We start from the raw sequence: 16,130 nt of genomic DNA, 5'->3' as shown, positions 1-16,130 counted from the left end.
GCTATCTCACGTGATCATTTGAAAGTCTGGGCCACTGGGGAAATGAAAAGAGGAGGAAGTAACTTCGGTTTGACTTTCATTCAGCCTTGCTTTTTTCCCTCTCAACAACAACTAGGCTGAAAGTAAGTATGCAAATCCAGGGAGAGGCTTTTTGATATAAAATGAAATTTCATTTAATGTGTTTTGTTCTCTGTGCAGTGTTTCTTCTTTACCTCTGAAGTCAGAGGAGTTGGGTGAAAGAATGCAGAATGGGAAACCAGATTCCTACTCCTCCGGCTGAGGTTCCAGCAACACCACAATGTGGTAAGAAAATGGCTTTAACATTCCTTGTTAAGTGTTACTAATTTCTTTATGAGAACTTCAGCTTCAAAACAGACACAAGAGAAACAGACACAGTAAGAGTTCTTTCTTTTGTTTTGATTGTTGTAGCCATGAATATGACTGAACATGTCTGCCTGAAGGCAGGAGAAAACGGTGCGTCAGACTATAATTAGTAACTGTAACACAGGTGATTTGACCCAACCTGTTTGGCTAGTTGAGTGGAAACCTGACACCCTGATGTACAAACTGCTCAGCCGTACACTGAGTGTTACTGTGATGAGTGTGGGATGAAAAGGATCTAAAACATTCTGAGTTTGCAGTTGATGTTCAGAAATAAATTTGTTTGTATAACACTTTTCAAGATGGTGTTACCAAGTGCTTCACAGCAAAACAGCAACAACAAAAGAAAACAAAAAAAATATCTATAGTAAGAATGATTGGTATGACACAAAGTAGAAGTTAAAAGTGACATGGCACGTAAAGACCAATTAATTCAGAAATGTCTTCAAATGTTTTCACATGCAAGTTTTAAGATGAGATTGGGGACTGCAAGTAGAGTTTTGTTGCAAGATCTGAGGTTGAGTGCATCTTCATATGGGCACATAAGAGTACAACATATACGAGAACCCAATGCAAAGAAGTTAAAATGTGATCTCTCTTGTTCCAGTGTTAACTGTTCCAGTTAACAGTCTGAGTGACAGTAATTATATATTATTATAAAATGTTCTAATTTTTGAAACTACAAAGGCAGTTCGTAGTAAAAGAAGAAGTAAAAATCCAGAATCTGTGAATCTGTAAATATTGTTAATTTCTAAAAAATTTTCCTGCCGGACACCAGATGTCTCGTGCTTCACTGTAAAGTCCATTCTTAGTGTTTGTGCACTGGAGGCTTCAAGTTTCCACATCACACTTGTGTAAGTTGCATACTGGACCACAATTGGCTCCAAACTAGTTGTGATTTCACAAATCCTGCAGGTATGTACAGGTGTTAAACTGAGATTTAAGCTGAGCACAGATAAACTTTCCTCCTTCAGCAGATGAATGTGAAAAAAAAACTCTGCACATACATCAAGTTACAAACGGGCATTGTGACGCTGTCTTCACAACAAAAACTTATCAGCCAGATAAGAATCTACTGACTTTCAAATAAGATTAGCTCAAGTCAAACCTGCTTGGTCCAAACAGCCTTCTCATTTACCAGTCAGCTGTTATGACTTCTGATAAAAATTGTGTCAACTCTGAAAGGTTTAAAAGTGAACAAAACACAAACTGTGACTCAGCAGCAGGTTTCCTCTGTGGTTAGTCTGCAGTTTAGAGTTTCCTCTTCCGTAGCAGTTTGAGCAGCGCAAAAGTCCATTTCCTCTTCAGATCCAAAGCTAGCAGACAGTTTAAAAGCTTACATAGTCTGTTCTCTGATCTTGCTCCATTTCTTTACACCTGCAGGTTAGATACTGTACAGGAGATGGACACAATAACATGAACGCAGTCTAATGCAGTCACATACAGTAGTTCTGCAATACACTTCTTTACCTTAAGTTTCTGAAGCTTTAGTGTTCAGTGTTTGTTGAGACTGTCAGACAGATGTTTCTTCACCTCTGTTTAAAAAATTAGTTTGACTGAAAAGGGCTTTGCTGTCTGTTCTGTGTGGTGCCTGATGATTCTATTGGTTGACAATCATAAAAAAAAGCTTTATACAGCAGTTAAATTGAATAAAATACCCAACAATAATATACAGCAAGATACAAACATTAAAAAACAACAATAAGAAAGTAGATAAAACGTGTTTTTTGAATATCTGTACAGCTGGTTTGTTGATGATTATTATTAATGTCATAAGTGTACAACAGCAGGTATATTTTGTGAACACAGATGGTCCTTAACAGGAGTCCTCCTTCTCTTTGTCACTAAGGCCCTGTTTACACCTGCCATTAACATGCGAGGGAGATCACTGCATATAACTCTATATTTGTTATATATATGTATATATGTGCATGTATATATGTATGTATAGAGAAAATCAATAGGACAGGCATTTGATTTTTGTGATCAGGCACACAATGCATTGTATGTTTGTTTATCCTGTTATCAAACAAGTTGAACACAGCTTTGGATGGAGGGTACATGGACCCCTGGTCCTCCCACTAATTTGGTCTTTGCAAACAGAAAAGATGTATATGTAGCTGTTGCCCCTGACAACGCAGCTACCAGGGTCATGGGGGTACACAAACCCCTCCACCATGTTAAGGTGGTGATTCTTGTAGGGGCCTTACAGTATTTCTTAAAAATGTTATTGCAGTTGTACAGACAAAAAACTCCTGAAAGAAAAGAAAAGAAATTAGACATCTTTAAGATGACTTCACTCCTATAAACAGAGTTTTGATACTTCAAAACTCATTTATTTTAATTTAATATTGCTAATTTTAGCAATTAATTGATTTTGCAGCAAAAATGCAGAGACAGGGAGTGAACAGTTTTTCTACTGAGGTCACCTTTTGGTTTTTAACATGTTTTTTTTTTTTTTTAACATTTTTACATTCTTGCTTCTGAGGGTCAACAACTGTTCAACAAATGCTGTCTGGTAAATTTCAATTTAAATGTGTCAGTCCCATATACCAAATTTTTACCAAGATTTCTTTGCTCATGATCTTTTAGGTCTTTCCTAGATGAGGTCTAATAAAACATAATATCTGAACTCCTGCTACACAGTCCAGGTGTTGACGAAAGGAAATTGAGTTCTGGTTCCTGTTTCCTGATAATTTTGTCTGTTCCCATTCAGCTACAACTCAGAAAGACACAGGAAGCACAACAATCAGCGCCCAGAATGGATGTGTTGTCAGCCAACTTCAGTTAAGCGGTTCTAATGTTAAAGGGGATCTAACTGTCAACACATATGGTAAATGTTTCTCCTGAATTTATAAGTCAAATAAATACTTAATTTCACTATACAGTTGCCTAAAATATAACCACCATAATACCTTTAATTATTTTGCTTTTCTCAAGAGATGTTGCATGTTTCTGTTTCAGTCCAAGCTCCTGCCAGGACAGACGAGACTAATGTTGTTTCTCCCAAAACCAAAGGTAAAATTACAGAAAATCACTTTACTGCATGTTTCCTGTCATGAAATCTCTCAGTTCTTCAAATGAAAAATTCAAGTATAGAGTTGTAGACACAAAAGACACAAGGCTCTCCTTCAGATTTCATCATATTTCTGATTTGACAGGCGTTTCCATGACCATCACCTATTTTCTTGTCTTCCCTGTCAAACATCCATCTTGTACTTCACATAATGTTTTGATTTCTGATTAAATCTCATAAATCTTAATCTCAATAGCCTACTCGCATGAGGGCACTCTTGTTGGTATATTGATCCTAAATGAGTCAGATTTATTTTTTATATTTGATTATCATTTGTTCAACCAGAAAGCATCATTCTGTAGTCCTTTTGGGTTCAATCAAAAATTCATCTTACACTTTTGTCCTTTCAGGACCTCTCGAAGAAGATCCCAATGTATTTTCCCATTGCTTGTTTTTTTCACAACACATCAGATAAACACAGATGCTAACGATATTCTATGTCAGGCACAGAGGCAGGAGCAGGTCAAGGTGGTCTTGAGGACAAGAACAGCTGGAGATTGACCGCAAAACACTCAAAGAGTTGGAGCTGTCAAAATATTAATGTCTAAAAATGTAGACTGCAAAAATAATCCAGCTATCAAATCTGCAAAGAAACAAATCACTCTGAGCATGTTTTGAGTAGTAAAAGCCAGAGAACATCAACAGACTTGCACACCACAACCTAAATTTATGTCTCCACCACAGATCAGCGAAGAACTTTACTCAGTGGGTACACAAAGAGGGAATTTTGTACTAAACAGACTGTGACTTTAGAAGATACTGATTCGATTTATCTAAGACTGCTGAAGCATCATATTGGCATAAGCTGAACTTTGGAACAAGGGCTGTGGATTTGAATCCCCTTTTCTTACATTGTAGTAACATTCAGAGAGAATTAAGGGTCAGTATGGCAAGTAGGAATTGTTGCAGTGAGCAAAACCCATTCCCACATACATAATGACGCATCAATATTGTATTAAGATAGACTTGAAAAAACCTGATCCTATCCTTTAACCAGATCCAAATCCAAGGCACTCTCAAGTCTGGACCCGGTGTGGTTCACATCTGGTTCTTGGGTTTTTGTTTTGAGTTGGTCTGAAAAATAGCACACACATGCACAGATACATATTTGCTAACTTGGAAGAATATGAGTAAATAAATTTTCATGTAACTATATTTTTATTATCTTTCAGAAAACATCCAAAGGTGCCAAGATGAACTAAAATCTTACCTTGAAAATTCAACAAAGAATCTGTTACAAGTAACAAAGGAAGATGGATCATCAACTCCTTTAAACAAGCTCTATACAGAGCTGTACATCACAGAGGGAGGCAGTGGGGAGGTTAACAGTGAACATGAAGTGATTGAATTAGAATGTAGAAGGTGTGTGAGTGAGGAGAAGAAAATCCAACTCAATGACATTTTGAAAACTTTGCCAAACGAAGAGAAGCCTCCTCAGAGAGTTCTGACGAAGGGAATTGCTGGCATTGGAAAATCTGTTGCTGTGCAGAAATTCACTCAGGACTGGGCTGTTGGAAAAGCCAACCAAAGCTTTCAGCTCATATTTCCATTCACATTCAGAGACTTGAATTTAATAAAAGACAAAGATTATAGTCTCATGGATTTAATAGGTCACTATTTTGAAGAAGTGAAGGATTTGGAACCTTCAGACTACAACAGTTCTAGTGTTTTGTTCATCTTCGATGGCCTGGATGAAGGCAAATTCCCTCTGAACTTTGAGAAAAATGAGATGTGCCGAAGCGTTAAAAAAACTACAACAGTAGACGTCTTACTGACCAACTTAATTGCAGGAAAACTGCTTCACAAAGCCTCAATCTGGATCACAAGTAGACCGGCCGCAGCCAGTAAGATTCCTCCTGAGTGCATCGACAGGGTGACCGAGGTACGAGGCTTCAATGATGAGCAGAAGGAGGAGTACTTTCTAAAGAAAATCAGTGACCAGGATGTGGCTCAAAAGATCTCCGATCATCTTCAGTCAAAGCCGATGAGAACTCTGTACATCATGTGCCACATCCCAATGTTCTGTTGGATTTCAGCCACAGCTCTCCAGAGTCTCCTCACAGGAACTCATGAAAGTGAGTTACCCAAGACTGTGACTGAAATGTACACACACTTCCTGATCATCCAAACAACGCGGAAAAACGAGAAGGATTATCAGGAGGTTGAAACAGACAAAGAAAGAAAGAAAGAAAGGGATAAAGATGTGATCATGAAATTGGGAAAGCTGGCATTTGAACAGCTACAGAAGGGCAACATAATCTTCTATGAAAAAGATCTGAAGGAGTGCCAAATTGATCTGAAAGAAGCTGCAGTTTACTCAGGAGTTTGTACACAGATCATAAGGAGAGAATCAGGTCTTCACAAACAGGAGGTTTACTCTTTTGTACATTTAAGTGTGCAGGAGTTTCTTGCAGCTCTGTATGTATTGGAGACCTTCATAGAGAGTGGACAAAATCTGCTTCCCAGCCAGTCAAAGGTTAAAGTGAGATCAGAGAAAGGAGAAAGCCTTATCGTCCTCCTCCACAAGAGCGCAGTGGATATGGCTTTAGCCAGTGATCACGGACAATGGGACTTGTTTCTGCGCTTCCTGCTTGGTCTGTCACAGGACAAGAATCAGAGCCTTCTTCAGAAGGGGTTTGGATTTAATGTAAGAAGTCCATTGAACAACCAGGAGACAATCACCTACATTCACGAGAAGATCAAGAAACTGTCCTATACCGACAAGAGCATCAATCTTTTCCAGTGTTTAAATGAACTTGGTGACCAGTCTCTAGTAGAGCAAGTCCAAAAGTACCAGAGCTCAGGAGATGTTAGTAAAATTTCACCTGCACATTGGTCAGCTTTGGCCTTTATATTGCTTGTTTCTAATGAAGACCTCGATGTGTTTGACCTGAAGAAATACTACAAGTCAAATGAAGTTCTGGAGAGGATGCTGCCAGTGCTCAAAGCATCAAAGAAAGCTTTGTAAGTATTTGGCTTCAACATACCCAAATGCTCAGAGGAGAATGTTTACAAGATGTTAACAGTCATTTTGTTTTTCACTTCAGGTTGGGTGACTGTAACCTCACTGATAGATGCTGTGAGTTTATTTCATCAGTTCTCAGCTTTAAGTCTTCTAGTCTGGAGGAGCTTGAGCTGAGCAGTAATCAACTGCAGGATTCAGGAATAAAGCTTCTCTCTGATGGCCTCAAAAATCCCAACTGCAAACTCCAGAGACTCAGGTAAAATGATCTTTGCACATCCAGGCACCAAAGTTTAGGTGCTGCACAGTATATAGATGAATGCAGCAGCTGATTTATGTGTCTCTCTCATCCCTGTGGTCTCAGAGTAGAAGTGTAGACATTTCTACTACTAGTGAAAGTGGTAGACAGATGAAGGTCATCTGTGTGAATGTGGAAGTTCTTCAGTCTTAAAACAAAAGTGTGAAATTGGTTGTGACGCAGGCTTTGAAAGTACATGAACGTAGCTTCTGTCCGACCTCAGTCTGGATGTGAAAGTGCTGTTTGTGTGGAGTCACTCATTAAATCAGCAGGAATTACTTTGAATCATCAAACTCCTGATTTCTGTCACTGTAATCAGAAGAAATGCATAATTTCATACAAATCTCAAACACATGATAATGTAAAAGAAACATAACACTAGCACCAAGCTAATGGATATCAGCTCCGTCTTTAGCAGTTGCTGGTTGGTCCCATGCCACTCAGAATTTATGTAAGAAAAACACATTTCATGGAGCAAAGCCAGGTTCAGACTACATGATATCAGCCTGATAATAGCTCGACCCAGTGCAACAACCGTTTCATCCGGCTTACTGTATCACAGTGGACAACAACCAAAGCCGCATCTGAGATGCCTCACGACGTCGCAACAAAAAGATGTCAGAATTTTTTTACCTTCTCTCTCCAAAAGCTGAGGTAATTCCTGTCAGACAACTTATACATTGTGTTCTGTGATGTTGACCAATAGATGCACAGAACGCTCTTTTGCGCACAACTATAAACATACCAAAGCAAAAGAGGAATCATGTTGATGCAGCTCATGCTGCGAGTGAAACTCTGAGGAAAGATTTGTGGTGCTATGGCAACAGCCAGATTGATGATTGGTTGGGTAACAATGTGTAGTCTCGCATGTTTCTCAGCCAGGTCACAGCAAGACTTTATGTTAACATTTATGTAAACACTATAGATGCTTAATTTGACATTGTAAAGTCTTATCAGACAAAAATATTGTGTAGTCTGAGTCTGACATTAGGCATACACTTTCCTTTTTTTAAAAAGTTGAATTTCATTGTTAGCATCTGCTAACAGCACGAAACAGAAAAGACATCTCAACTGCAGTTGTTAGCATTTTACTGAAAAGTATTTTAGATAAGCTTTAATGGCATATGATGAATATATTTTCATCATAAAACTGCTTCTACAGGATCTCCTGGAAAAAAGTGATGACATCTGTATGTTGGGGGATTTATAATACAGTACGAGTAATAAGGGCTGTGGGACACTCAAAGTGGGAATAATTCTCTTTTCTTTCAATGAGTAGATGCAGTATCTATTGCTGTGAAAATACAATAGATGTTTCCCTTCAAATATCTCATATCTCATATCTAGTGGTGATCATGTACATTTTCCATATTCAAACAGGTTTTAAACTAAAATCCTCTCCTCAGCCCAAGAGTTGTTATGTCTAGTTTAGCACAAAGACTTGAAGCAATGGATGCTGTTAGTCTAGCTACAACAAGAGAGAGAAAAGATAAAGAGAAAAAGTCCACCTTCCATCTACTCCACCAACTGCTGTACCTTTAATTGACAGGCTGTATTACATCTTGTTTACTGGAGACAGAAATATAAAAGGGGTATTAAAACAACATTAAAAAACAAAGAGGGTTGATGGAAAATTTTGCTTATGAAGGAAGCTTAACCAGGCAATGCCTTCAGTATTTTAATTGCATTTGGTACCAAAAACTATAAACATTTTCAGTGGTTTTAATTGTCTATAGCTAGATGTTCAGGTGGAAAAAGTACCAATCTGAAGAGCTTTATTCTTTGAATTAAATTCTTCTTTCTTGATTCATCTGGGGCTTCTTTTTAGTTAAACTATGTGTACTGTTCTCTACAGTTCTGCTTTATTGTTTATATTCAGTTCTCCATTACCACATGACCATGATGACCAAATAATATATCTTCCTCCAGTTTCAAAAAAGTTCGGAACTGACAAAAATGTGGCACTGGTGTTAGGCAACTATAACACTTATATTGTTTCTTTTTGTGTAGTTTGAAAGACTGTAGCATCACAACAAAAGGATGTCAATCTTTGGCAACTGGTCTGTCTTCCAACTCCTCCCACCTGAAAGAACTGGATCTCAGCTACAATAAGTTTCATAGTGGAGGACTGAAAGTGCTTTCAGAAGTTCTCAACAAATGCTCTTTGGAAACACTGAGGTAAAATGTTAACAACATCCTGATGATTATTCTACTCTTAAACTACGTTCACAATACATGCTGAAAAGGCCCAAATCCTTTTGCCTAATTTTTTTGCGACTCAGATCTGATTTTTTTCACAGAAGCGTGAACAAACCAAATTAGATGTTTTCATATCAGATCTGGGCCGCTTGCATATTTGGTCCTAGATCTAATTCATATCTGATCTCTGGCCGTGCGACTACTGTTAGAACGCTCAGACTGGACTTCATGTGTTTTTTTAACATCTCTCTTCTCTGCGCATATCACCTGTCATCATCATTCAGTGTCTGCACCTCTAAGCCCAGCAAAAATAAGCATGGAGGCAAGCAACAACAGTGACGGGGGTTAATGAGAATGGTCTAACTGCAGACTTACACTACCCCCTCAGCAGTGCTCAGACCGAAGCAGGGTGCATGTCACTTACAAACATGAAATATCTATACAAAAAGATAGATCTGACTAAATCTCAGAATTGAGCATAAAGGCCTGTAAGGTGAACACAGCCTTAGAGTCTTACCTGTAGTGGAACTACGGTGTAAAGTTTGTCCTGAGGGTGGCGCTAGAGGGAAGATCATAGGTTTGTTCATATCTAATGAAGCTGGAATGAAATCAGGCAATCTGCCAGTAAGATTCTTGTGTATAAGTAAACATTTTGCTCTAATGTTGCAAAGGAACACCAGTGGGTCACCAAAGTGACGGAACCATGAATATCCACAGCACATCTGAGGGCCACCTATTTTATCCTGTCTGCAGGTTATGTGCGTGTGGCATTACAGAGGACGGATGCAAATCTCTGGCTTTGGCTCTCAGCTCAAACCCTTCTCACCTGAAAAACCTGGATCTGAGCAGGAACAGTTTTGGAGGACAGGCAGTTGCTCAGCTCTGTGGCTTTCTGAAGCATCCTGACTGCCAGCTGGAGAGACTATGGTAAGCTTTTGCAAAGGTGAGACTCAAACCAGTCTTCAAATTCATTCAGCGTAAAGGTTTAATGACAATTCAGCATTTTAGGAAATTCTCTGTCTTACTGTTTTGCCCAGAGTCAGATGATAAGATCACAATCACTATTTGACTTTGACTATCAATTTCCTTTCTGTGTTGAATACAGAGATAGGTCCATGACACTTAGCCTAGTTTAGCATAAAAACTGAGAGAAACTGCTAGCCTTTCAATAGTGGAAGAAATATAGCACCCAGCTCTAAGCTGTTGCAGCTATTTGTTGACCTGAATTTGTCCTGAACTGATAGTGGGTTTGTCAGAACCCCAACTGGCTGCAGGATGGACTGCTGACTAGCCTGTTAGCTAACAAGATATAAAATGTAAATAAGATAGGTTTGGAGTTCTTAGAAGGCTTACTCTTCTTTAGTTTCGATGGAGCTAGGCTAGCAGTTTCCCCTTGCTTCTAGGCTTTGTGCTAAGCTAAACTAGCTAAGCTAAACACATCCTGGCTTATCTCTGTATTTGACAGAAAGAGATGGCACCTTATATATCAATTTTCTCTTTTTGTGTATTTAACATTATAAAGTTCTACACTATGCTAAACATTAAACTGAAAGAACAATTAAATCTTCTAGTTTTTGTTATGCAGCCACTGAAAAAGTTTAGTTTCCTGCAGCAAGAGACCTGTGGTGTCATTTCTGCGACCCCGTCTCCTACAAATTACTTTAATATACTACTGAATATTTGTAATTACGTTCCATTATCAAACATAATCTCTGCCTGGATGAAGTGCACAGTAAGGTTTCGTGGAACGAATGAAGCTACATTTTATATATCAGTGGGAGGGAGGAGGTCGGGATGGATGGGGGGCTACAAGATGCAGGACTCTGACAGCAGAATCCGGATTCACATCCTGAGTCCTGTGTGTGTTCAGGTTTAGACAACAAAAGCACTTTGGTTCAGGTTAGTGAAAGATCGTGGTTTCACTAAAATGTTCATAAACATGTTGAGCTTCAAGTCCCTGATGGCCTTTTTCTGTATTTAACAGAGACTATGATCTTTCTCTGACTCTAACCAAATGCTGCCAGCGTATGAACACAACTACAGACACTTTCATACTGCTGTAGTTTCCACTAGCTGATATTGTGCTGCAAGATCAGAAGAACTAGGTTGTCTGTGAACATGTCACTTGTATGTTCAGCATCAAAATTTTTGCAACTTGCCAAAGCATTACAGTGCCTGCAAAATGTAATTGGGAATACAATTTAGTGGCATATAAATGTTTATGTATATGTATATGAATGCTTGGTCAGACATTCACAGGCTGAAAGCTTTTGAGAATGATTGTTCTTGTTGCACCAAAAGGGACTCCTATGGTTGGTCCTGCATGTAGGTGCATGGAATTTTAGAAGGAAAGTGTAAACTTCCTGTTTGTTACACCTGCATGGAGCTCCTTAGTGGCAGGTGAAGAGAAGCAGCAGGAGACACCACATCATGGAGGTAGAACCCCTGCCCAACCACCGATGGAGTTAGTATTGACAGGGACCACACACCGTGTTGAGTGAATAAAACTAAACAACATCTGGGACTTTGAATAAGGAGACTGACATTTTTATTTTATTTTTTGTAAAGGCTTTCCAACACAAACCTACAAAAGGAGTGTGCAGCAGCTCTGGCCTCAGCTTTGGCTTCAAATCCGTCCAAGCTGAGGGAGTTGGATCTTGGAGCGAACATACTGGAAGATGCCGGAGTGATGGAGCTCGCGTCTCTGCTGAAGGATCCAAACTGCAAAATGGAAACACTGAGGTGAGACAGTCGTCAAAGACAAAACTCAGCGTGAATATATGAAACGATATGACTTTATAGTTGGCTTACAGTGAAATTCATTCACTACGCAGTTCTGTTTAAGAGATTGACACACAGATCAAACATACAATTACACATATGAAACTTTTTACAGCCTGACATAACAAATCTAACAGTCATAACAATCAATCATATCACATCATATCTCTGGATTCAGATCTCAGTTAACAGTACAATCATCTTGGTTAAGCAGCTTGATAGACTGATGTATAAGGGTTTAAACTGAGGGACTCTTTCGGAGGGCAGAATTTTGTATTCTCAGTTTAAAACATGCAAGGGGTCAGAAGACATTTGCAGCACCATATGGTGATAAGTGGTAATTGCAGGTGTGTTGTTCTTTTGCGTAGATAACATTAATAAATGACTGTTATTGGCTTTTTACTCGCAAAGCTTTTATTGCACTCACAGTAACGTAACAAATGTAGTTGCCATCAACTCAAGTACTTCCTGGTATCTGGTTCAGTGTCCTCTTCTCTGCTGTGTGTGCAGCACACACACACAAGGAGTCTGCGCTGAAACACGGGTTGAGTGGAGAGGAGAGGATAGAGCGCAACTATAAATGAGAGCAAAAGGCAGCAGAGATGATCGTTTTAATGTCATTTATGGCTGCACTGCTTTGTCTCCTCTCCTCTGCTGTGAGGAGTGGCGAGGGGCGGGGCTCAGCCCTCCGCGTGTGTGTTGTACACAGCGCAGCACAGGAGAGACACTTACTGTACAGGCAATAAAAGCCTTGCCAGTAAAAAGCCAATAAGAGTAAGCTTTTAAAAGATAAGCCGCTTCACACACAAGCGAATGCAGAGTGAGTCTGTTGCGTCAGCTCCACTGATTTGAATGCATGGCGGGAAAGTCTCCGCCAACGCCCGGTTCATAATAATCATAATATTGCAAATGCAAGAGCTTTCATCAGCAGGCCATAGGCTCAATCACCATTGTGTTACTTCATTCGGTGATAGATAGTGACTTAACAGACATTTATTTAAATTAGAACTTGAAGTTTCATAGATCGGCTGCTGAACCAGGCCGTACTGCAGTTATATGAACTGTATGTCTGTGGTCGCTCAGTTAGTCTAGAGCTCAGGTAATCCATCAGATGACCTTTCTTCTTTTTAATAATAAAAAACTACTAACATTGAAAAAATGCATTGACATTATGTTTGGCTGCAAAACAAGGATGACTTTAAAACACCTCAGCACTGACTGATTGGTCAGATCAGAAATGATGACTTACTGGTTTGTATGTGGAGTCACTGGGTCAGGGCAGTGGGCAGGTTTGCATGTACAGGGGTCTGGCACTGTATGTAACCATCTAACCACCTATATTTTCCCCAACAGACTGGCTGGTTGTCGGATCACAGACAGCGGCTGTGCTGCTCTGGCTTCCAGTCTAAGGTCAAACCCCGCCCACCTGAGGGTTCTGGATCTGGCAAGAAATGACCTCCGAGACCACGGCGTTCAACTCCTTTCTGAGTTCTTGACAGAGTCTCTTTGCCGACTGGAGACACTGAAGTGAGTCATTATCACATAATTACATTACACACTCCCGCCAGGATTTTGCAGTTTTTTGTGATTTTGTCGCCAAAAATATTTGATTTTGCATCGTCTTTTCTCAAAAATTATGATACAATTTGTGATGTTTTATGTGCTCTTTTTGTTGTAAAATTGCATGAATTTGGAAAAATTGTAAGCAAAGGAAAATAATGCGATTTTTAAAAAAACTACTACCACTGAATAGTCATATGTAATGACTTCCTTGGATAAAAAAACATCCTGCATATCACAGAAACAACTATATTTCAGTTCTAATGTTTTATGTATTTTCTGAACATGAGAACCATGGACTCCAAGTTATATAAAAATAAAAAAAATACTGTACTTGAGTTTCATTTCATAACCTTTATTAAATAAACTTTCAACATTAGCACCAAATAAAATCAGTCAATAATGCCATTAAAATAAATCCGGCAACATAAAAATCTAGTTTCATGTTTATGTTTGAGGTAGATTTTGTCCATCTTTGCTGTCTGAACAACATCAGCTTGTACTCTTCTGACTAACTGAATCAAACCTCATTTGGAAACATTTGGAAACATTTGGGAAATGTTTTTTGTTTTGTTGGCGGGTGAGATTTGTCCATCTTCCACCTGAATGACATCAGTTACCACCACACCAAACACCACGATTGGTCCAAATCACAAGCCGCTGTTGATTTGGACGTTTCATGCAGAAAAATTGCTGTAATTTAGCAAAATTGACAATCGGAAAAATAAATTTAAAAAAATCTTGTAAATATTTTTTGAACTTGCAATCTCAAAATCACAATTTCCTGGAGGGACTGGTTATCACATATTTTTTTAAATCTTTTTTTTTTTTTTAATATCCTGAGGGTGGTGCTCAAGTAAAAGTCATGGAGTCACAAAAATCATAAGGCTTCACCCTTTGGAGAAGTCTGTGTTCACACAGACTAACTCTCAAAAAAACTTGGGAGATAAAGCTCATAAACATTTATCTAATTTGGTGAAGAAAAAATCTATAAAAATGAAAAAAATCTGCTGTTATCTCCGTTGTAGTCCCGTTTCTCAAACTCAAACTTTTGAATAATATTTTTGTTTCATGAGGGAATCTTTCAGACATGTCCACAGAAACTGAAAACTCTTTTTAAATGTCTTGTTCCAGCCTGAGATGCTGCACATTAACGGCAGGCGGCTGCCGGTCTTTAACCTCTGCACTCAGAGGCTCCTCTGCTCTCAGAGATCTCGACCTCAGCTACAACCGGCTGATGGACCAGGGAGTGGAGCTGCTCTCTGATTGGCTGAGCAATCACCAGTGTAGACTGGAGATACTCAGGTGACACTTCTCAGATGTTTTTTGTTTTTTATTTTTTACATCAAAGTTAAAACAATTGTCTGTAATTCTTTCTTTACTGGGAGCCAGCTTATTACATTACATTAATGAATGTAATTTATAAGTTTAGTTTACTCTGACGTCAAACTATATATATATATATATATATATATATATATATATATATATATATATATATATATATATATATATTGCATTGTGTCATGAACTCTATTTTATGTAGGTACAGCACTTTGTAACCCTGTTTTTGAAAAGTGCAATATAAATAAAGTTAATATGAAAGCTATTATAATATTGTTATTATATGTGATTTTGGGAAAAAGTTTTTACCTGATGGTCTGAGGACCAAAACATCAAGTTAATAATGTGAGTTAAAGAGGTGAGGTCACTAAGACATTATGGTCTTTTGGAATCATGTTAAACACTACACAGCATGACAGGTCAAATGAATAAAATTTCACTGTAGAAATGGCAGATAAATGGTCTCCAATGAAGAAAATAATATATTTCAAAGCATAAAGTAAATAATCAAAATATGGAATCTTCAGAATATTACAGTCAATTATTGTCTCTATGTGGACGCAGCAGCTTAGCAAAGGAACCAAGCTGTGCCTACATCCTCCTCCATGTTCTACAGTGTGTTTGTAGTCAGCCTAGCCATTAAATTAGGTTTCCACATACATGATTCCAGCAGACACCTGACAGCCTGAAAGCAAGTTATGATTTCTGTTACTGTGGTGTTAAAACAATGTGTTTGTCTCTCAGGTTATCAGAGTGCACAGAGAGCAGCTGTGTGTCTCTGGCCTCGGCTCTGAGGTCCAACCCTTCTCACCTCAGAGAGCTGGAGCTGAACAAGAGTCATCTAGGAGAATCAGGTCTGAGGCTGCTGTCTGAGCTCCAGAAGGACGAACGGTACAAACTGAAGACGCTGAAAGTGCTGTGATCAAACATCTGAACAGCAAACACCACCTGAGTGACACTGAGAGACTGAACTGGACATTAAATACACTGCTGAGAGAACGTTACAGGAGTTTATTTTCTATTTTTAGTTAGTTTATCAATAAATCATTAGATGCATCCTGATTCTTTGTTTAAACCTGCATTAACTGATGTTTTGTCTGCTAGTTTCATGAAAAACAAGTAGTGAGCACAACTCTGACACATCAGCAGATTTTATGTTGACATGTTGAACTTGTTAGCCAACAGTTGCTTATTTCCACATCCAGCAGTTATGGAGCAATATTATCATTCTGATAATTCTCTGTAGGTTCATTACTACAAGCCACGACCAACACATTACACACTGATAGATAAGACTGTGGATTATGTCCATGATATTGATTATAGTCACCGTAAATTAGCAGTATCAATGCTCAAAACAGAATTCAGAGGGTGTCCAAGCATCTTTCTACTGTTATACTTGAGTGAAATCACACATTTTGTGGGAACAGGTCTAATGAGGTAACAAGATTATTAATGAAATAACACAATAAACCAACGTTAATAATTCTGCTCTTTTATCTTGTTTACTTTAAGCAAATTTAATTGAT

General features: G+C 38.6%; 1 protein-coding gene across 1 annotated transcript; it reads left to right on the top strand.

Annotated features, from left to right (window-relative positions):
• Positions 1–24: 24 nt before the first annotated feature.
• On the top strand, positions 25–16,043 carry LOC137180397 (NLR family CARD domain-containing protein 3-like). Its single transcript, XM_067585739.1, has 12 exons — positions 25–122; positions 199–303; positions 3,098–3,214; positions 3,346–3,399; positions 4,630–6,421; positions 6,505–6,678; positions 8,728–8,895; positions 9,670–9,843; positions 11,485–11,658; positions 13,051–13,224; positions 14,392–14,562; positions 15,346–16,043. The coding sequence occupies exons 2-12, from the start codon at positions 249–251 to the stop codon at positions 15,521–15,523; spliced, it is 3,231 nt and encodes a 1,076-aa protein (XP_067441840.1). The 5' UTR covers positions 25–122; positions 199–248; the 3' UTR covers positions 15,524–16,043.
• The last annotated feature ends 87 nt before the right edge of the window (positions 16,044–16,130 follow it).

This window comes from Thunnus thynnus, chromosome 3 (assembly GCF_963924715.1).
Source record: "Thunnus thynnus chromosome 3, fThuThy2.1, whole genome shotgun sequence".
Classification (NCBI taxonomy): domain Eukaryota; kingdom Metazoa; phylum Chordata; class Actinopteri; order Scombriformes; family Scombridae; genus Thunnus; species Thunnus thynnus.
This window is presented reverse-complemented; position numbering and strand designations above follow the sequence as displayed.

Bases quoted from the DNA above. Each gene is read 5' to 3' on its own strand.
- LOC137180397 (XM_067585739.1), top strand. From the start codon at position 249: ATGGGAAACCAGATTCCTACTCCTCCGGCTGAGGTTCCAGCAACACCA. The intron at 304-3,097 runs GTAAGAAAATGG...GTTCCCATTCAG, and splicing joins TCCAGCAACACCACAATGTG to CTACAACTCAGAAAGACACA. The intron at 13,225-14,391 runs GTGAGTCATTAT...GTCTTGTTCCAG, and splicing joins TGCCGACTGGAGACACTGAA to CCTGAGATGCTGCACATTAA.